Source organism: Hemiscyllium ocellatum, chromosome 31 (genome assembly GCF_020745735.1).
Source record: "Hemiscyllium ocellatum isolate sHemOce1 chromosome 31, sHemOce1.pat.X.cur, whole genome shotgun sequence".
Classification (NCBI taxonomy): Eukaryota; Metazoa; Chordata; class Chondrichthyes; order Orectolobiformes; family Hemiscylliidae; genus Hemiscyllium; species Hemiscyllium ocellatum.
This window is the reverse complement of record NC_083431.1, coordinates 50,173,967-50,197,097: the sequence shown is the minus strand read 5'-3', so window position 1 is coordinate 50,197,097 and position 23,131 is coordinate 50,173,967. Positions and strand designations below refer to the sequence as shown.

Here is a 23,131-nt window from a genome sequence, read left to right as displayed (position 1 = left end):
CTAGGACTTTTGCATTCACTTTTGTATAGTTTGCTCTTGAATTGGATCGGTGGCATAAACGTCACTTTTCAGACCAAGCCGGAATATTATCCAGTCTGATGCATTTGGATATGGACTGCTTCATTACCTAAAATCTCACAAATGGCACTGATTGCTGTGTAAGCAGAGAACACCTGGTGGAAGCTGATTGAGCCTCGGCCATTACCCTGAGCAACTGCTACAAAGATGCCCTGGCTAGGATGACTGACCACCGATAACATGACAATCTTCCTTTGTGCCAGGGAGGATTCCAACCAGTGGAGAATAGTTCCTCTCCCTCCACCATCACTGCAATTTCCATCAACTCTAGTTTCGTTAAGCCTCCTAATTGCCATTTTGGTCAAATGCACCTCGTCTTGGGTGGTCACTTTGACAAACCAATGCCTGGAGGTGAAGGTTTAAACCAAGGCTATAATGAGGTCAGGACCAAGTTATGCTGGCTAATAGCACTACTCATAACCTGAGCAAAATTGAAGTCTGGTTAATAATAAAAATGAAACTGCTCTTTGTCAAGTGCAGACACTGGGCTTGCATTTAAACTATCTGCTGTTTCTGGTCATGTGATCGTATTAGTGTCAGCCTTGAGAGAGCCAGGAAGGGAATTCTCCCTCCTTCAAACGGAAATGCCCACATGGGGACTGATCAGTAGGTTTGTAGATTAATTAGACATCAGCACACTACTCTGATGCTCTGCTGCTCCCAACAAAGTCCACCCTGATAGAAAGGTTCTACAAGATGTACTTTGGAGTGTGAAGGTTGTTGGAAAATACGGTCAGTGTTCTGTTACACTCACCGGGAACTACAGGAGAGCAGAAAGCAGAAAGTCCCTTGGCGCGTGTATGGAATGAGCTGCCAGAGAAAGTGGTGGAGCTGGTACAATTACAACATTGGATGGGTATATGAATAGGAAGGGGCCAAGTGCTGGTAAATGGGACTAGATTAATTTAGGATAACTGGTTGACATGGACAAGTTGGACCAAAGGGTCTGCTTCTGTGCTGCATATCTCTGACTCCAAGTGGTTCTTAAATGGAGATGCACCCAAAAGGATCAGAATTTGCTTTAGAATCTAAATCTCCATTCACCTTAAGCTTAAATTACCTGATGTGCAACCAGCAACCAATAGGAAAATAGTCAATCTAAGCACAGCAAGGTTGCACAAGTGCGATTTAGGTGAACGGTCTTGATTTGTTGCTAGTTGTGATTTCGCTATCCCAGGTTTCAGATTTGACAACACACTGCATATCAGCCAAGAAAAGGCCATCCACTGACCCTAGCCTCAGGGATACCATCACAATCTGACAACCTGCCACGTGTGAGCTTCATACAGAATGTGCTCGGCCAGAATGAAGAGTGCTTGCTCTTCTTGCTGGAAATCTAATCGCAGTCTCCATTATATTATGTGAAACTTCAAAACACACAAGCTCCTACATCTGAGAGTGCTTAAAAAAAAAAGAACCACACACAGGCACTGAGTTTTACCATTGTATTGTAATGTCTATCAGTACAGCTGCATCCCTCACTGTGGTTGCCTAGTACACGGTGGTTTCCAATACACTCATTTCACTGGGGCACAGGCAGCTGCCATTAAAGTAACACATCTCTGGCCTAAGCCTCATTTGTGCAATCCACCTTTGGCGATTTTAACCCTATCAACTGTACAAGTGCACACAGTCAGAGCTGGTTACCAAAGAGAATGAAAATGATTATCATTTCTCTGAAGCATCACTGCCAGCAATATCTTGGGTACTGTTCAACGACATTGCTGTACAGACTTACCTCACCTTATACACTGTAAACATAAGTATACATACACCTTAAGACAATTCTGTGCAATAGGTTCAATGTTAGTGCAAAAACTTAGGCATTACTAAAACAATTTTTCTAATACTGAATAATGGATCATTAAATGGGGTTAAGGTCTGGAATGAATTTTAACCCATTGACTGCTTGCTACTAAAACTAAACAGGTTTCACTAAATTAATTTGGTTTTTATTGGGAAGTTGAACGACAATTTAACTCGTCATTTTGTTCAAAAAGCACTGCCTTGCCCTGTTCTAGAATCAATACCTGGATATCAGAAACAGCTCTCAATGGGTTAAAAGTCACATTACACAGGAGTAGACTCAAATTACAAGGGCACAGGCAACAGCGAGAGGAGTGGCATAAGATGTTGGTGCTTTTGGTGCAGCTTGATTCCCTGCAAGTTATTACAGACCTTGGGGACTGTAATTAAATCAGCCTGCTGGGGTAAAGGGGAATGAGAGAGTTGGCATAAAGCAGCCTGAAAACCACTTCCACCACGTACACCAATATTGGCTGAAGAATCATAGCCCTTTCAAGTTCACTTTAAAAAGAACTGGAGACAAGCTGTTCTAATAATCACAATTTAAGGAAAGCTTAACTGACCATCTTCAACAGGACAGAAGTAGAAAGAAATGCTGGCTGGAATTACATTTTAAAGACATTAAATACTTATTTAAAAAATATAGCAATGCAAAAGGAGCTCTCTCTGCTATGAACTTCTTCACTTATTGTTTCTCAATGCTGTTAGTCAAAATATACGAACGTTAAGTGCCAGGGCAAGTTGGAAAAATTATCTACTTGAAGGCCAGTATGTCTACAAAAACATGATCTCTTACATGTCTACACTATCCAGGTTTTCTAAGAGCTGAAAGTCTCTGGATTTATCTGCTGCTAAATCCCTGGTGGAAATAATGATAGGTGACTTGATGCTGTAAAGTCAACTCTGATGCTGCGCTCACAGGACCAGGATACGCTGGTGCAGTCACAATACATTAAGGGAAAAAAAAGGAGAATGGCTTGAAATCTGGCCCAGAGTATGATTAAAATTCCCCTTTGGAATAAATCCACCAACATGATCACAAATGGCCTCTGACAACTGTTTTGGTTCAGAGCAGTAATCACTGAAACGTCTGAAAGTTTATTCAGATCAGCTTTGTTACATTATTTGGCTCTGCTCACAAATGCACCAACATCAGAATACATGGAATGTGTACTCAACAACTGCTGACCTCCACCAAGAATGGAAACCAGAACTCTTTCCAAAAAGGTTGGATTTAGCCTTCATCCCATTCACTGGAGCAGAAACAAGCAATAACATACTCCTAGCACAGAATTAGACAGTGGATGTGAATGCAGAATTTCAGCTGGTCACACATTCACTTGCAGCAACAGGCTTTACACCTGAACAGATCAATGCAATAAAGCTGAACATTACCAAAATATCTTGAAGCATTATCTAGCACAGTACAAAATGCATAAAATACAGGAATTAGTCTGAAAATATTTCACACAAATTTGACGACTGTCAAGTGGCAATCCTTAGAATAGTGCTTTAATCAGTGTGACAACACAAATTAGAACGGTGGTCCAAACTTAACCCTTTCCCCTTCAGCAAGGTCAATTTACACAGCATAACCAAAAAGGCCTTCCTAGTCTCTTTTAGACACACAGACCCTTGATGAATGCGCCCAGCACCAGCTAGTTAGAGAAGCAGCTCCAACTGGTTTTGGTTTTCCAGACGGCCTGCAGTGAGCAGCAGCCACCCTCTCCAGGATACCTGGTGGAACACAATTATCTGTATTCTGTGATATTGGGACAATTTGCAAACTGAGTTAGTGCTACATGTGCTGCTCCATATAATGGACATTCAGGCAAACTGAACTAAAACTGGGGAGGTTTATCAACCATTGTTTAAGTACTGTTTGTACAGCAAGATTGCCAAAGGTTCTATGAAGATTTTTAAAACTTCTTCTCTCTCGTTCCAGTTTAAAAGAGACTATTTTCTATCATATACATGACCACGCATTTGGTCTAAATAGGCAGCACCTCCCTTTTTAAATGCACAAACACATCTATTGGTAATAAAACATTGCTCTAAATTAGTGTTACTAAGTTTGTTCTTGCAGAGATGCAAACCAAGGAGTTATACATTCAGCTGCTGTCATCTATGATCAGATGATCTAAACAGATCAGAAACTTGACAACCAAACTGAGACAGTTACCAGGTAGAGTCTTACATAAGAAAAAAAAACACAGGCAATTCCCTCGAGTTGTTCCTTGCCTTCACCCCCAGCCCCAAACCAGCTCGTCTATACGGTGTCAAGCTTTGACATCTTTTACTGGATCAAGACGACATTGGACAATAACTATTGGGAATGGAAATGGGAAAAGTGTTATCAATAATCAATGAACTGGATTAAAAGAAAGTACAAGTGAGATCAGAAGCTGGAGACAGTGTTAATATAAAGGTCCTGAATATTTCTACCATACTACCCCAAATCAGAATAGGGTCAAACCCAACCTCAGCCATAAGCACCAGCAGTCAATTCTGATTGATTCACATGGCTATACATCCATCCATTCACGTCAGAGTCCATTAATATACTGGAGAATCAAACAGCATAATTGCAATCCGAGTAACGTAATGCAGTCCCTCAAGTGTTCGGGCTTCTCTTCAAAAAGGTGCCAGTCCGATGTGAGTTCCCCACTGCTGGGAAGGCGCTGTGTAGTGCTGCTAAAACACTAAATTATAATGGCAACTCCAACAAGGACTAAGAAACCCCACCCAGGGTCAGCACATCAAAGCAAATGTCGCACACCCTCACAGGCTTGTTCAGATCAAACTTGATGATGGGAATTTCCTTTGTTGAACACTTGTGACAGAGCAGTCGTCCACAATGGCGGCTGTGAGGACAGAGAGGACATGTATCAACACAGATCACAGCTCCTGGAAACACAGCAATGTTATTTCTCTCAATTACCTATACTCTGCCATTAAAAACTGGCAGAGTTGCATTTAACATTAAAACAGTATTTATTGAACAGAATAATTCACTTGTACTCAAAGTGAAACTTCAGATGCTGGAGATCAGAAACAAAAGCAGAACTAGCTGGAGAAACTGAGGCAGCATCTGCGGAAAGAAATGTTATTGTGCTGGAATAAGTCTGGAAAACAATGAGGGAACGTGTGAGGTTATGCACTTTGGTGGAAGAGGCTGCGTAAACTATTTTCTAAATGGGGAAACATTTGGGAAATCTGAAGCATGAAGGGACTTGGGAAACGTCGTTGAAGATTCTCTTCAGGTTAATGTGCAGGTTCAGTTCGCAATCAGAAAGGCAAATGGAATCTTCGCATTTATTTCATGAGGGCTAGAATACAAGAGCAAGAATTTACTGCGGAGTCTGGGTAAGGCTCTGGTCAGACCACTTTTGGAATATTGAGTGTGGTTTTAGGGCCCTGCATCTAAAAGGAGGATGTGCTGGTCTTGGAGGAGGTCAAGAGGTGGTTTACAAGAACAATTCTTGAGACAAAGGGCTTGACATGAGCAGCCTTGAGGACATTGGCTCTGTCCTCAATTGAGTTGAGGAGGATGATGGAGAAAATCTCATTGAAACTTACTGAATACTGAGAGTCTGGATATAGTGGATGTAGAGAAGGTGGTTTGACTACAGGAGAGGCTAGCACCAGAAGGCACAGACTCAGAATGAAGGTACAACCCTTCAGAACAGAGGAGGAATTTCTTCAGCCAAAGGGTGGCAAATCTGTGGAACTCATTACTGCAGAAGACTGTGGAGGCCCCATCATTGAGTGTATTTCAGACATATCTAGGTTCTTGATTAGTATGGGGATCAAATATTAGAGGAACAAGGCAAGAGAAGGGAGTTGAGAAACACAACAGCTACAATTGAATAATAAAGCTGACTCGGTGGGGTCTAATTCTGCCCCACCATCTAATGGAGCATCTTGCCACAGATACTCCCAGATTTGCTGAGTTTCTCCTGCAATTTGTTCTCCTTTTTTTTTTAAGCCTGTTAACAGCTGATTAAATAAACAGGGGGAGTGCGCAGGGTAGAACATGACGACTGGTTGGGCTTTAACCTGAGGGTCACCATGCCTCAGTCAAGAGGAGGAGATGTTTGGGGGAAATTGCCCCTTGAAAACCACCTCAGCCAGTGTGGGAATCGAACCTACACTGTTAGCATCACTCTGTATTGCAAAACAGCCTCCCAGCCACCTGAGGAAAATCAACCTCCATTATTTTGGGGGGGGGGGGGGGGGGGAAGAAGCGGGTTAATGCATCTTTAAAAAACAAAATTCAGTTTAATCATTTTTTTTAGAAAAAGGATACAAAACATGTTGCCTATCCTTAGTTGCCCTTGACCAATAAGTGCTGACCCAGTTAGCAACACCTACATCCTACCAGTGATTTTAAAATATAAAAAAGTCATGCAAAGGTAACTCACCAATGATGTTTTCGCATGGTAACTCCAAACTTGGAAATGCACTCAAAGCAATTCGAGCCCTCACACCATGGCGGCTCCTTGGACAGCATGTCTGAAACAACAACAATCAAATATTCTGGAAGTTGTCAGATAATTTTCATGTCTCCATCTCTTTTCCCAGAAATAAAATGCACCGAACACAAAATTGGTTACATGCCAGTATCAGATTCTCAGGATGTTGTAATTCATTGACGAAAGAAATCGCCAGCCTCCTTTCAGAGGGCAATGGGGAGGGAAGTTAAAAGTGTGGCTAAGTCACGACACACGCACACGAGGCTTGAGCCTTCAGACAAAATGACAGGAAGAAAGTGGGGTCCTATTGAAAGGGATGAGGACATACCGCAAGGTGTTATCAAAAGCCCAGCATTCCATTGCACATATACACAGAGTCTGATTAAACAAAGACTGCAGAATACAGAGTTTACACAGTGTTTCCTTCACACATGTGAAACAAACTTTTATATATGACCTTACATGAACAGTTTGAGCGATATAGTTGAATAACTGAAAAGATAGTGGAGATATTAGTAGTGATCTTCCAGGAATCACTGGTGTCAGGGAGGGTAATCTCACTGTTTAAACAAAGGAGTAAAGCATAAGACAGGAAATTACAGGCCAACTAGCCTGAGCTCGATTATTGGTAAGATATGGGAGCCCATTGTGAAGGATGAGATTTCTCAATACTTAGGAGTGCGTGGTAAAGTAGGGCAGAGTCAGCATGGTTTTATCAAGGGGAGGTCGTGCCTGACAAATCAGTTCGAATTCTTTGGAGGTGGTAACAAGGAGAGCCAATGGAGGTTATCTACTTGGATTTCCAGAAGGCCTCTGACAACATGTGGCACAGGAGGAGTCTGAGTAAGATAAGGTCCCACTGTGTCAGAGGCAAGCTACTGGCATGGATAGAAGCTTGGCTGTCTGGCAGAGAGTGGGAATAAAAGGGTCCTTCTCACGATGGCAGCCAGTGACTAGTGGTGTTCCACAAGGGCCAGTGCTGGGACCACAGGTTTTCACTTTATACAGTCGTGATCTAGGTGAAGGCACTGAAGGCATTCTGGCCATGCTTGCAGATGACACACAGATAGGTGGAGGGGCAGGGAGCACTGAGGAGGCAAAGATGCTGAAGTAGTGATTGGACAGCTTAGGAGAATGGGCAAAGGAAGTGGCAGATGGAATAGAATGTGGGAAAAAGGAGATCATGCACTTTTGGTAGGAGGAAGAAAGGCATGGACTATCTTCTAAGTGGGGAGAAAATTCAGAATCTGAATCGCAAAAGGAATTTGATTTCTATTTCAAGATTCTCAAGTTAAAGCTGCAGGTTGAGTCAGAAGTTGGGAAGGTAAATACAAATGTTGGCATTTATTTTGAGGGGACTAGAATATAAAAGTATGCATGTTATTGAGGCTTTAAAAAGACTCTGATCAGACCACATTTAGAGTATTGAGCAATCTTGGGCCCCATACCTCAGGAAGGATGTACTGGGCCTGGAGCAGGTGCAGAGGAGGCTCATGGGAATGATTCCAGGAATGAAAGGCTTAACGACTCTGGGTTTGTCCTTGAAGGCGTTTAGGAGGATTTTGAGGGGGGGGGGGGTGGTAAGAAAGAGATCTGATTGAAACTTAGAAAATACTGAACAGAGAGGACCATGGGAAGAGGTTTCCATGAGCAGAGGAGACTGGGACCAGAGCAGAGGAGAGGGCACAGCTTTAGAATAAAGGGAAGACCTTTTAGAATGGAGATAAAAGGAAAAATTCCACCAGAAAATAGTGAATCTGCAGAATTCATTGCCACAGAAGGCTGTGGAGGCCAGGTCATTGAGTAAACTTAAAACAGAGATTCTTGATTGTCAAGGGGAAATTGAAGGTTCCAGAAGCAAGCAGGAAAATGGGTTGGAGACACTCATCGGCCATGACTGAATGACCCAACTTCTGCTCTTACGTCTTTTGATCAGTTGTGACATCTACAACAAATCCCTCCCTAAAAAGCAACACCGTCAGAACGGAGGAAAAATTGCATTTTAAAGAAAATTAAGTTTAAACACTTGCATTTTATACATCCTTAAACAAAAGTGGTCACCTGAGGTTTCTGCTCTTAATTTTGGAGCCGAAATTCAGTTTGAGCTAGGCAAGTAGATTAGATTAGATTACTTACAGTGTGGAAACAGGCCCTTTGGCCCAACAAGTCCACACCGACCCGCCGAAGCGCAACCCACCCATACCCCTACATTTACCCCTTACCTAACAATACGAGCAATTTAGCATGGCCAATTCACCTGACCTGCACATCTTTGGACTGTGGGAGGAAACCGGAGCACCCGGAGGAAACCCACACAGACACGGGGAGAACGTGCAAACTCCACACCAGTCAGTCGCCTGAGTCGGGAATTGAACCCGGGTCTCAGGCACTGTGAGGCAGGAGTGCTAACCACTGTGCCACCGTGCCGCCCACATGCCACTAAGTATTACACTGTCTTACAAAGCTAGAAAAATTTACCCAAAGACCTGAATCTCAGTTTATAGAGTCAGAAGTCATCGAACCATACAGCAAAGGAACAGACCCTGTGGTCTAACTCGTCCACACCAACCACACTTCCCATATGGGACCTCGTCCCATTTGCCAGCATTTAGCCCACATCCCTCCAAACCCTTACTATTCAGCTGCCCATCAAGATGCCGTTTCAGTGTTGTAACTATACCCACCTCCATTTCCTCTGGCAGCTTGTCCCATACACATACTAACTGCACGAAGAGTTACTTTTTTAAAAAAATCTTTCCCATCTCACTGTAAGTTTTCAGTTTTGACTCTCCCACCATGATAAAGAATAGAATATTGCTTTCACCTCCTGTTAATAAACAATTCATGTTTGTTGATAACTATTTCAGAGGCCAGTTGCAATAATGGAATTTAAACACAATGTATTGGTTACTAAGTGACTCTCCATTCAAGTACTAAACAAAACATCTGTAAGAGACTGCATGAATTAAAAGGGGATATATTAATTTTTGTTACTGTAAAGGGACCTGGTGAATAAATTGCGATGATTTTAAACCTTACCTAGAAGCCTGAAGAGCAGCTGTTTGGTGGCCACCTGGTAATTAAAGATGTTGGTCCCTTGGTTGTTGTTGACTCCCAGGCGTGCTCCAGCTCGAACAATGGCCCGACACAGGTTGGCATTGCCCTTCATGTAAGCCAAAAGCAGGACTGCCAGCAAGACAGGTCACATATTAACCCAGAAACACTGACAACACACTACAGTACACAAACTCAGGGGCACAACTTCTAGTCATTCAAACATTACCTTCAGCTCGAGTTTTAATGCAAGGAGGCACAAAGCATAATCTTCCATAAGAGTGCAATAGTCAACATGTGACCCAACTTCTACCATTTCAACAGATCAGCATCTCGTTCCACATCATGTAATGCTTAGTTTGTTCTAATGAGCTCTCAGACACTTGCTGCTTTAGGAGAGGGGGCTGCTTCACAGGCAGCAGTTAATGCAAATAATTAACTTTTGTGAAACAGAGCTTCTGCTCATCTTTTTTTAAATTCTTCAATGAGATATAGAAATCACTGGTAATCAGTTAGTTCTCACCCATCCTTAACTGCCACTTAAACTGAGTGGCTTGCCAGGCCAGGTCAGTGGGCATCTAAAGAGTCAACCATGTTATTGTGAATCCAGAGTCACTGATTGGTTAACAACCTCAGATTTCCTCCACTAAAAAGGCCATTAGTGAATAAGATGGATTTCTTAAAGATAAAGAAAAATTCAGCATTCCAGATTTTATAAAATGGAACTTAAATTCCACCAGCTGTCATTGAGAGATTTAAACCCCCCAGAGCATTACTAGTCCTGTGACATTACCCTGCCCCTCTGGAAATATTGCTGCTTTCCTTTAGCAAAGGCTAGGCTAAGGAAATTCAATAATTAAAAATCAAAGACCAACAGATAATGTTTTAAGAAACAGAGCTGCTGCTCAACAGCCCCAATAATCTATTCCTGTTTCGATTTCATGGGATTACCTGCATCTCACACTCCGATTGCATAAAAATAAACATGAGACATATCCACACCAGTGAAACATGTACAGCATCATATTGTTAGTGTATCAGCTGAGAGATAGGCAAGTGAGACGCGCAGAATATTTATGTAACACTGCATTGGGGATATGGTCACTGAATCTGGGGAGGCACTGGCCAAAGAAAATTTTTAAAAAAACACTACATGGTTGTCACTCCATTCTGTCTCTCCCCAAGTTCACATCACCTCCAGTACATACTCCAACATTTGCCTAGTTATACAACAGCATTTTGCAGCTGTGGTTTAAGGATTCTTCCAAATTCTAACTGTTTCATCCTGCACGGATGCGGATCATACTCTTCTTGGGATGCTGAGCAGACTTGGAGTCTTCCTATGAAGTCACTATCTGCAATAAGAGGATTAAATATGTGGCTTCCACCTCCTGGATATCTTCGCACTAAAATTCCAGTGAAATTCTGCTCTATATTGAGAAACATGCATCTGAGACCAGCCAGTACGATTCATAATTCATCAATTTTGGATCACCAAGGGAAAATTAAACCCGAGTGGGGTCAAGTTGTCTCAAGTAGCAATAACCATAGACTTGAAAAATAATGTAGTAAGCACTATACTCTGTAGATTTTTAAAAAAATATTACTACACTTCTGAGGAACTGATTTTGCCAATCAGTCGAATGCTTACCTGTGTTGCCTTCAGAATCTGGCTTATCCAATGGGTAGTCAGGCATACATTCCAAGAAAAGTTCAAAGATGGTTGCTGCATTTTCCTTCCCATAATGTCCCAAGACATGCATAGGTGACTGCCCCCTATGAACAGGGCAAAAGAACAATCAGAATATCACCACCCAACGTTGATTTGAGGGTAGGTACAGAAAGCAGCAGCCTTTACATTGAGCATTTATTGCAGGCAATGCTAGAGGTTAATGATTCTGTGGAACATTTGTTTGCTATTTAATTGGATCAAAAACCTTAAGTGAAGTGAAAACTGGTTCATCACTAATACCAACTGTAATTCCAAAGTTAGTGTATTCATTTCAATCTCTTTGTAAGTCAGGCAACATACCCTTAGTCAATGGAGCACCACACACTTTCTACACAGACACACTGAACTGGAAACTTTAGATCTTATATAAGCTTCCTTCAGTCTTGGACGGTCATACCTCAGATTGAAGACTTCAGCATCAACACTACATTCGGTTAGAAGGACACGCACAACGTTCAGGCGGCCATGCATAACTGCCAAGTGAAGAGCTGCCAAACAACAGTTAAAAGATCAGTGATTCATTTCAGCTAACAGAAAACAGATACACCAAGATGTCGCACAGCCTATGTTGCAGTAGGTGTGTAAATAAAACCCAAATCCTGAATACGGTCTTTTCAGTATTCCAGAGATTGTGTTTCGCCCCCCTTCCCCCCCCATCCCACACCTCTCTCTCGCCCCCCCTCCCCCCCCATCCCACACCTCTCTCTCGCCCCCCCCCCCCCCCCATCCCACCTCTCCCGCTCCCTCCCCCGCCATCCACCTCTCTCTTTTCTCTCCCCCCCCACCCCCCCCAACAAAGCCACCCCCACACCTGACCAGATTTTAACTCCTATATAACAATTGATACAAATGAATGATTGTTTTGCTGTTGTGTTCATTGAACAGTACCAGAGTCACAGATCGGTTATCCAAGTCATACTAGCTTGCCTGTACCAAGTTCAGTAACTTCAAAACTAGCTTCCTTAGTTAACTTTAAGCAAACAGGAGTTGTTGGCAGGGGTGGGGAAGAGTGGATATTACAAATCTGGCAGTGACTTAACCACAGCAGACCCACATCATTAACTCTCTCTGCATACCCTGCCAGACCAGCTGAACTTTTCCTAGCTTTTGTTTTTGGAATGTCAGATTTCCAGCATTCAGGACTGTGTGTTAAGACATAACAGCATTGATCGACAGGGAAGGGAGCTTTTACTTTACTCTTGAGATATATTCCATTCTTTTACAATGGTCCTCACTCTGTCGAGCACCATATCTCATCGACAGCCAGCAAATGGGATAATTTTTAAAGTCTGTTCATGTTACAGCAAAAAGTAACTGCACAAGTCTGACAGAATCGTAAGCCAAAGATAATGAGGCATAGCTACCTTTGTTCAGACTCTACATAAAGTGATTTTAGTCAACCTGCTCAGATGTATTACAACACCTTTGCAGCAGGTGGGAGTTGAACTCAGGAGGTAGGGATACGAGCACTGTGCTGTAAGGATCCCAAAAGACTCCGCATTTCCCCTCAAATACAGATCAGCTGTTGCTGGGAAACACTATGGTTTTGGGTCCACGGATAGTCAGCTCACTCTCAACATCTTGACTAATGTGACACCAACCTCAGACTCTCATTTTACAGATCTTAATTCAGCAGCACTCTCCATGACCTCTATTCATTTACTCTTACAGGTCTACCATTTAGAATCGCAAATGCTTTTCATCTGCTCCATATACAGCACCATATCCAACCTCAGAGGCGGACTATTCTAGCTCCAAGCTCAGCTGTCAAAGGTGCTATGGAAGTCAACCACTTACATGGCCCTGGCCTCACATCATTGAAGGAAAGGGTTAAATAACAAAATGCTCCCAGATTGAAATACCCGAAAATGAGCCCAACTGTGGGCAAATGGATAATGTTACAAAACATGTATTATGGAGACAGCCATTATGCAAAAGATATCTTCCTTCCTTGTCCATTTCTGTCCTCATGAATCCTCAATTCCATTGCTTAACTGGCAGCTAAGCCTTTAGCTGAATACATACCAAGTTCTGGAACTGCATATTGTAATCTCTACAATATATCGAATCAAAATGTGTTGCCCAGACTGTTCCTAAAATTGCCCTCTCTGGCTATAGTGTAAAATTCAAGCTTCCTAGAGGATGTCTTGTATTAAAAGGTCATAAAAGCTTCTTATTGTGCAGTTCAGAAAGTGGTTTCAAAAAACATGTTAAACAAGGAGCAACTGTTTAGTCATTTCATGCAAAAATCTCCTACCGTTGTTCCCATTCTCATCAACAGCAGAAAATTCCACACCATTCTCCAGAAGTACCGAACAGATAGTTGGCAGGTCCTGCTGAGCTGCCAGATGGAGAGCATTCTGACGGTGTTTCGTTAGCTCATTCACCTTGGCCCCTGCAAGCAGCTGAAACACAGGAAATACTCACTGGGGTAATATGGATCACAAACAATCAAAACCAAAACAGCACTTTCATTTGACAGCAGCAAGACAAAGGAAAAATTAAAGCAAGTTATATAAAACTTAACAGAAAACAGGGATATATAATTGAGGAATAAATACCTAGCAACGTAAAGCATCTCTGACAGGAGTAATTTGCTTTGGGGTCTTGGACCACATAGTATAATCATCAATAGGTTCAGTAGTGCAACACAAAACAAGAATGAGTTGTAACGTACGGATAATCTAAGCTCACCTATGTCACACACTCAGTTTGCAGAGTTCGAACATTACACCGACAGGGATAGGACAAGGAGTAGGCAGGAGAAATGGAATAACGGAGACTGTATAAGCAAAAATGTTTCCAAAGACTCATTTATAAGAATAGTGTGAAACCTCAATTTATTCCTGGTGACCAAACAAATACTGGAATATTAATCAGGGCACAGAGCTATCATGGTTTTGCAGCCAGCAACAAAATAAGCTTAAAATGATTCTTTCCTTTATAACTTCTATTCCTATGAAATATGTAATAAAAATGGCCATTTACATTTGCATGCCTTTCTTAGATCTAATCCAACTGTTAGAAAGATGCAGATTCAAGGGTTGACCAAGGTTGTACAAAAGTTTAGTATAACAACTTCAGGACTTTTCAATGCATTACATGTACAAATAAAACTTGATATAGTTAGTTTATCTCTGGTGCCAGTTTTAACCATGATTTTAGTCTCTGCATCTCTCCAGCTCCTTTTAGTGTCTCATTCAGGTGCACTCTGCAAACAGCACATTGCCTCCTTGATGCCTGTTATTTGCACCATGTATTAAGAGTTTGACTGGTCGAGTCTGAGTCTTGGAAATATAGGACTGCCCTCATTGAGAGCGAGAGCGCCTCCCCTAACCCTGCCTCGCCACTTGAGCGATTCAGTCTCCACTCAAGCAAAGTTAAACAATTGCAGGTCATCTTCAGACGTATTCCACTATCCACGTTGCTCTCTCAATTGGTCTGGTCTAAAGGAGGTCTTGGCCCCAAACCTTAAACATTGCTGCAAAGTTTATTACTTTATTCTACCATAATATTTGAGAGTTACAGTACATCAGGGGAAGGCAATAAGCACTTCTAGAAATCTCAGTGTACCATCACATTGTGCTTACCAGATTACGGACTATTATCTCAGAGCCCGCTTGTACTGCAAGGTGCAGTGGTGTAAGCTTGGATGCATCCTGCACGCGGGAGTTCACGTTAGCCTGCACGCTAATCAGGAATAGCACACTCTCAATGTCCGAGTTCTGTACAGCAATGTGAAGAAAGTTTCGTCCCTTGTTATCAACCTGTTAGCAGGGAGATCAGAATTGCACACATTATTCCAATAGTGGTCTAACCAATGTCCTGTACAGGCCCATAATCCCTTTGTATTCATATACCCATCCAGATGCCTTTTAAAATGTTGTAACCGTACCAGCCTCTACCACTTTCTCTGGTCACTCAATCCATACATGCAGCACCCCCCCGCGTGAAAACATTGTTCCTTTAGGTCCCTTCTAAATATTCCTCCCTTCACCCTAAACCAATGCCCTTCAGTTTTTGATTCCCCTACCCCAGAGAAAAAGACCCTGACTATTTACCCTATCATGTCCCTAATGATTTTATAAAGAGCCTTCCATGTTAGAGGGAAAATAGTTCCAGTGTACTCCGCCTTCTAGCTCAAACCCTCCAATCCTGGCGACATCCTTGTACATCTTTTCTGAACCCTTTCAAGTCTCACAACATCCTTCCTATAGGAAGAAAATCAGAATTGCACACATTATTCCAATAATGGCCTAACCAATGTCCTGTACAGATGCAACACAACCTCTCATTTCCTATACTCAATGCACTGACCAATAAAGGTAAACATACCAAATGCCTTCATCATTCTCCTGTCAACTTGTGACTCCACTTTCAAGGAGCTGAGTCTGCACTCCAAGGTTGCTTTGTTCAGCAATACCCCCCAGGAGTGTTGCTGAATAAGGTGTGAAAAGTCCTATCCTGACTTGCTTTTCCAAAATGCAGCATCTCACATTTATCTAAAATTAAAGCCCATGTGCCACTCTTCAATACATTAAAGTTCTAAGTGTCTTAAACCTATCAAGTTAAGGCTACTGTGTGCTTAATTTTGGAATTTACAAGTAAAATCATTTGGCTTGTCGTATTTTAAATTTGTTTTGTTAATTTTTTGTTAAAACAAGATCTGCAACATTGCATGCTCACATTCCAGTGACAGACTAATCCATTAGAATGAAATAAATCCTGTTTAGGTTTATTTAAGTGAGGATTTAGTCTGGGATTTCACTGGTCTGAGATGATCAGTTAGAATCATAACAATAACAACACAGTTGATCTTTGAACAGAACATAAAGGGTACCAAGCCTAGGCCATGCACCAAGCAAACTACCTTCTCCCTTGCTCATCCTTTTGCTCCCTTTCCCTGCATATACTTAGCCTGCTTCTTATTAAATGCATCTATTCTATTCACTTTCACTACCGGTAGGAATTGAAGTGAAGTTAGACAGAGTAAAGAAGTATTTCTGCTGAATTCCTCATTCGATACTCTGGGTGCTACAATATTTTCAATGGATTTGCTCTTCCCCACACGTCAGGGAACAGAATCTAAAATAGTCACAAAATCTCTCATTCCACAGAACATTTTAGGAACACAGTCTCTATTCCAACTACTCGTGTCAGTCCAGGCTACCAACTGTGTGTCAAACTACAACACATTTGAGGGCAGTTTTCAGTACAGAACCTGATGTCAGTCAAGACACCTATTAAGGGAACCCAGCTGATTCAAACCTAGGTTACAGAGATTAAAGTACTATGCTAATATACAATCATATCCACATTCACTTTTAAATCATATCTGTGTCAAATGTAGTATTTTTACTACCTAGTTAGAGATAACTAGCTTAGATAGATAACAGCTTCAAGCAGCAAGCTGAATAATTTTAAAATATGCAAGCTGATCTTTTTCAGTTCAGACCTAGTTACTCCAAGTTTCCAACTCAGACCTCAACACTCAGTAATCCTGCAGCCGTCAGACCAGTCAACTTCTTTCAATCAAAATGTGAAATACCACAATCATAAAAAAATGTAGTGTGGTAAATGTCACTCTTGCCTGCTCAGCTGCCCCTGGCTCCCGTTTGAGGATAGACTCTGCGGCCTTGTTGTTCTTGTAGGTCATAGCACAGGCAAACGGCGTGAGACCCTGCCGATCCCTTACGTTTAACCGGATATCAGGATGAGAGATCAGAAGCTGAATTATTACACTGTGCTGGTTGCTAATAGCAACATGGATCGGAGTCCTTCCCTCAGCATCCTTGAAAATTTAAAAAGGAAAGCTTGTTACCCGAGCATAATTGGTCAAAGGCATTAACACTAAGATTAGCATTCACAACATGATCTGTCCTACCAGCTTTGTCTTATTGTTGCAACCTGGTAGGTTATACATTATACAACAGAAACACTACTGTTGATTCCTGTTGATACTTAAATTTATGGGCAAGTAAAATATTCAGGACCAGGCTAAAGTAGTTTCTGAAACTAACCAAGGTAGCATTGTGTCTTTTCCAAAACAATGTCTTATGTCAGCAATTCTTTAGTTGCCACCTGCTACGTTGCTCAAGCAGCCGTTTGAATAAGAGTTGGGAAAGCGAGCATCAGCAACACAACATTAAAACCCTGCAAGGAGGGGGACATAAACAACTTAAATATCATTTTGGTGAATGTCATATTGCTAAAAATTCAGAGCCCAGAAAATGCTGGAACAGACTCTAGTCAGACAGCTTCTGTGGAGAAGAACAAAGTTAATGTTTCAGGTTGCTGACCTTTCACCAGAACTAGAAATTGCAACACAAGGTCATTGATATGAAACATGAATATAATCTCTCCACTGACAAATGAAACTTCACTTTTAGTTCAGAACTCCACTGTATCTTTACCTGGCTGCCCAGGCACACTCACCCACTCTGCAAAGGAATCAGCAGTAGTCTCTTTAGCCCAGGTACCTAACACTAATTTCTGCTGAATAATCCTCAGGTTTCTGTGTATTTCTGTTATAAGAGGTCACCAATAACCCGATGTGCTTTTTCATCAGAATTTGGACAACAGATATTTCCAAAAGATGCAATTCAGGGCTTGGGGCACAATAATTTCAACCGTCAATGTAAAAATGAGCACGCTTGGTTCGAGTTGTATTTGGAAACAAATAAGCATCAGTCTTCTGTTACTTTCTCATTCCATTCTTCATATTTCCCCCATTTTCTGTGACCAGTACCCTTTAATAATTTTTCCCGAAACCAAGTTTTATACAAGGGAAAAAAAGTCAAAATACTTCAGGTGATTCATCCATTGCTTAAAAGTGGGTCATCGCAGCAACAATAGTGCAAGGACAGAGACAGCAAAATTTATGTTTAAAGTCTGATTGAAGATTTGTAGCTCGGGTGTCCGTTGTTGTGGTTCTGTTCGCCGAACTGGAAGATTTTGCTGCAAACGTTTCGGTCCCTGGCTAGGAATGTTTAAACCTAGCTCAGCATGTCCAGTTAAGTACAACCAGCCAAAATATATTTGAATTGAGTAGTCTCTCGTATACAAATCACTGACCTGTGTATTTACATTGGCACCAAACTCCAGAAGGCACTGCACTATTTCTTCAAGGCCCCAGCTTGCTGCCATGTGTAATGGTGTCTGTCCATCACGTGCCTCTTCATCACCTTCACCATTGGGACCTGGTCGCCTTGGACTGTTTCCATCACACCCGCTGGAAGTGAAACAGAAAGTTGTTATGGCTCTACAGGTGTATCCACTGATTTGAGTGTTATGGCTAAGATTTCTAATCGATTTAGCAGTGGAAAAATACTGAATCATTCTTCCTCATCCACGGGGATCAATATCTAGCCATGAATCAAATGCGCATTATTTGCACCACATTTTGAAATATCATGGAGTTATTGGATTTTAAATTGTAAAAGCTCGTACAATTTGCAGGATTTTTTTTAAAAAATGAAGTACAGTTCAAGAAACGGACACTGATATTTAAACATTTGTTTGAGCCTGTTTTCAGGAACTCTAGACCGTTTGCCCTTTTGTCTTAATCTTCAGAAGAGAAGCTCATTCACGAAACAACACTAGGGAGGGGGTCAGGGTTAATTCATCGCTCTCATTTACAGATCATGAACACCAGTTATCAGAGATCCCCCCAAAAAAATTATGAAAACAGCAGAAAGCAAAGGCTACGTCACTAGCCATTCTGTCAAAGTAGAGAAAGTGAGGACTGCAGGTGCTGGAGATCAGAGCTGAAAATCTGTTGCTGGGAAAAGCGCAGCAGGTCAGGCAGCATCCAAGGAGCAGGAGAACGGCTTATGCCCGAAATGTCGAATCTCCTGCTCCTTGGATGCTGCCTGACCTGCTGCGCTTTTCCAGCAACACATTTTCAATTCTGTCAAAATGACCAACTTCAAAACATGAATTTATTCAAGGAACATCTGAACAGCTGGGGTGCACAGTACCTGCCCTCCCAGTGTCACAAGCTGGATGGCTCGGAGAATCTTGGGAAGTCACTAATAATCAGAAAACTTAAGGACTTATAACATTTGTAATGACTAGCTGGAATTTTATTTTATGCTTTGCTTCAATAAATTTATTCTACAAAAGTAGACTGTTAGGAAGAGATCTGAACGACTATATTGCAGTTTTGTAAGTAATAATTATTACAGCAGTTTTAACATCACAATCTACACCTGCGAATGAGGAAGCAGCCAGAGTTTTCATTATTTTCATCAATAGCTCGATGTAACAGAGTCTGCAGACATCCCCCAGGTCCAGGACCCCAACATGTTGCATCACAGCCATGTCTGACCTGAAATTAAACAGAGGTTCCAGTTGAAAGTGAAGTCTGCCATGTTGGAACAGGAGTAGGCTAATTAGTCCCTCAAGCTCATATGGGCGGCACGGTGGCACAGTGGTTAGCACTGCTGCCTCACAGCGCCTGAGACCCGGGTTCAATTCCCGACTCAGGCGACTGACTGTGTGGAGTTTGCACGTTCTCCCCGTGTCTGCGTGGGTTTCCTCCGGGTGCTCCGGTTTCCTCCCACGGTCCAAAGATGTGTGGGTCAGGTGAATTGGCCATGCTAAATTGCCCGTGTTAGGTAAGGGGTAAATGTACGGGTATGGGTGGGTTACGCTTCGGCGGGTCAGTGTGGACTTGTTGGGCTGAAGGGCCTGTTTCCACACTAAGTAATCTAATCCAACAAAAAAGGTAATCTAATCTAAAAAGCTCCTTCACTATTAAGGAGATGATAACGGATATATCCATCTTTGCTTTGTATCCTTCAACACCTTTGGTTGATGAATAAAAACAATCATTTTTTTTTTAAAAATTGATCCAGCATCAATTGCCTTTTGACCAAGAGCATTCTGAAGGTTCTCTGAAGAACCACTCCAGGCTTCACTCCTTAAGGACTGCTTCTATAAACCAGAGTGCTCAATTTAACTAGCAAAAAATGGTGTGGGGTGTGTGTGGTATATACAGACAAAATGCCAGATTGTGGCTTTCTCAGAGGCAATGCAAATGCAGTGTTATGGCGCAGCTTGATCCAACCACAAGACAGGATTTGGTCATTACAGCTTTGAGATCAGTTAAAGCTGCTCATCTGGAACTTGGTGAAATGCCACTTGAAAGTTTAGGTATATCACAGAGTCAGAGTCACTCAGCATGGAAACAGATTCTTTGGTCCAGTCCAAGCTGAACATAATCCTAAACTAAACTCACCTTGTCTGTGTCTGGCCCATATCCCTCCAAACCTTAACTATTCACGCACTTATCCAAATGTCTTTTAAACATTGGAATTGTACCTGCATCCACACTTCCCCAGGAAATTCAGTCCACATGCAAACTACCTTCTGTAAAATATTTGCCCCTCATGTCTTTAAATCTTTCTCCTCTCACCTTAAAAATATGCCCTTTAGTCTTGAATCCCCCATTCTTGGGAAGAGGCACCTGCCATTAACCCTACCTACACCTCAATTTTGTAAACCTCTAAAAAAAAATGTCACCTCACAATCTCCTGTGCTCTAGTAAACAAGGTCCCAGCATTTCTTTTATAGCTCAAACATTCCATACCTGGCAACATCCTGGTAAATCTTTTCTGAATCCTAGCCAGCTTAATAATATCCATCCTATAACAGTGACCAGAATTGGACACAGTACTCCAGAAGAGGCCTCACCAATGTCCTAAACAACCTCAACATGACTTCCCAACTCCTATACTCAAAAGGACAGAGCAATCAAGACAAGATGTGGAGGAGCCAGTGTTGGACTGGGGTGGACAAAGCTAAAAATCACACCACCAGGTTTATTTGGAAGCATGAGCTTTCAGAGCACTGCTCCTTCAGAGTCAGTGTAGCACTGGAAAAGCACAGCAGGTCAGGCAGCATCCGCAGAGCAGGAGAGTCGATGTTTCGGGCATAAGCCCGTCTACATGTGACGCAAACTTCAAAGAATTATGTACCTGAATCCCTAGGCCGCTCTGTTCGACAATACCATCCAAGGTCCTACATTAATTGTGCAAATCTTGTCCTTATCTATTGTACAAAAATGCAATACCTCACATTTGTCCAAATTGAACTCCTCCTGCCATTATTCAGCCCTTGACCCATTTGATCAAGATCCTTTTGTAATCTTAAAACATTCTTCACTGTATTATGCCACCAAACTTACTAGCCATGCCTATATTTCATATTTTACCATTTATATAAATGATTCAAAGAGGACCCAGAACCAATCCTGTGGAACACTGCTGGTGACAGACTTCCCAGTCCAAAAAAAACAACCCTCCACCACCTCTCTAACACCTGCTGTTAAACCAGTTATGTATCCAATTGGCCAGCTCGCGCAATCCCACTGACCCAACTTCATTAGTCTATCAGGCTGAACTTTGTCAAAGGCTTTAGTAAAGTCCAAGTAAACTATAGCTTTGCTCTCCATCTTTGATAACTTCCTCAAAATACTCAACTTTTTTGACAATTTTCTTCACATGAAACTATGCTGACTATCCCTAAACATTTTTTGGTCCTCTGAATGTTGAAATCCGATCCTTTTAGAATCGCCATCAACTTACCCACAGTTGAAGTCAGACTCACAGGTCTACAGTTCCCTAGTTTCTCCTTACAACCCTTCTAAAGAGGCACAACATTAGCCACCCTCCAGTCATGAGACATCTCAACTATAGTTATAGATATTGCAAATATTTCTGCAAGGGGCCTCAATTTCCTCTAACTTCCCAGAATGTTCTGGGATACATTAGATCAGAACCCAGAGATTTTTCCACCTTTATATTCTCCAAGGTCTACAGAACTTTCTCCTTGATAACGTGAAGAGTTTGAAACATCAATGGTTTATTTCCCCAACTTCTCTGGCCTCCATTTCTTCCTCCACAGTAAAAGATTATGCGAAATATCACTCCCATCTCCTAGTTTCAGCACAAAGACAGCTATTTTGATCTTTAAGGGGCCCTACCCTGTCTCCAATTACCGTCTTACTCTTCATGTACTTAATCTTTTCAGATTATTCTTAACCTTATCTGCGAAATCATAGAGAAGTAATATCCCAAGCACACACAAAGTGATTGAAGGCATTGGACAGGTGGAAGTATAGTCCAAATCAAAAACAAAATCCCTCCATGGATGTGTAATGCACATTTTTAACTGAAGTTAAGCGCAGACTAAACTCTGCAGGATCCCTGCACTTCCATATAATGACAGTTCTTAAACAAGGAAAGAATAAATACATTGTCACAATGAATCACACAACCTTTTCAAATTTAAAAGCCTCTTCTACTCTTCCAAAGGTTTATCTGGCAGGTAAAATAAACTGTATTTACACAATACATTTTAGTGATCATAGGAAGCTCCAAGTGTTTGAATGTTATAGAAATTATTTTCAAAGTGTAGTCCCCGTTATGAAAAAAGAAACTTGCACAAATCCCACACACTGCATTAGGATAACAGTCAGGCAATCTGTTTTGGTAATAACTGAGAGGAGTAAATATTAGCCAGGACACAGTGATCTCCTCTCTTCCATTAATACAATGGAATCTTAAATCCGGAGAGGGCAGATGGGATCTCAAAGTGCAGCACTCCCAACCTAAAGATGATGCCCAAGTCTCTGTAAAGGGACTTGAACCCACAGCCTTGTAAACAGAAGTAAGAGTGCCATTACTGAGTCACAAATGGGTGGCACGGTGGCACAGTGGTTAGCACTGCTGCCTCACAGCGCCAGAAACCCGGGTTCAATTCCCGACTCAGGCGACTGACTGTGTGGAGTTTGCACATTCTCCGTGTCTGCGTGGGTTTCCTCCGGGTGCTCCGGCTTCCTCCCACAGTCCAAACATGTGCGGGTCAGGTGAATTGGCCATGCTAAATTGCCCGTAGTGTTAGGTAAGGGGTGTGGGTAGGTAAGGGGTAAATGTAGGGGTATGGGTGGGTTACGCTTCGGCGGGTCGGTGTGGACCCGTTG

General features: G+C 42.0%; 1 protein-coding gene across 1 annotated transcript in view; it reads right to left on the bottom strand.

Annotated features, from left to right (window-relative positions):
• Positions 1-1,509: 1,509 nt before the first annotated feature.
• ankfy1 (ankyrin repeat and FYVE domain containing 1) overlaps positions 1,510-23,131 on the bottom strand; it is an 83,382-nt gene continuing 61,760 nt past the window's right edge. The window contains exons 16-25 of the mRNA XM_060847908.1: positions 19,356-19,474; positions 18,220-18,376; positions 16,736-16,936; positions 14,736-14,912; positions 13,403-13,550; positions 11,543-11,633; positions 11,065-11,189; positions 9,399-9,545; positions 6,309-6,399; positions 1,510-4,748 (exon numbers count right to left, since the gene is read on the bottom strand). Coding sequence (XP_060703891.1) covers positions 4,616-4,748; positions 6,309-6,399; positions 9,399-9,545; positions 11,065-11,189; positions 11,543-11,633; positions 13,403-13,550; positions 14,736-14,912; positions 16,736-16,936; positions 18,220-18,376; positions 19,356-19,474 — 1,389 coding nt within the window. The 3' untranslated portion in view covers positions 1,510-4,615. The remainder of the gene's footprint in view (positions 4,749-6,308; positions 6,400-9,398; positions 9,546-11,064; positions 11,190-11,542; positions 11,634-13,402; positions 13,551-14,735; positions 14,913-16,735; positions 16,937-18,219; positions 18,377-19,355; positions 19,475-23,131) is intronic.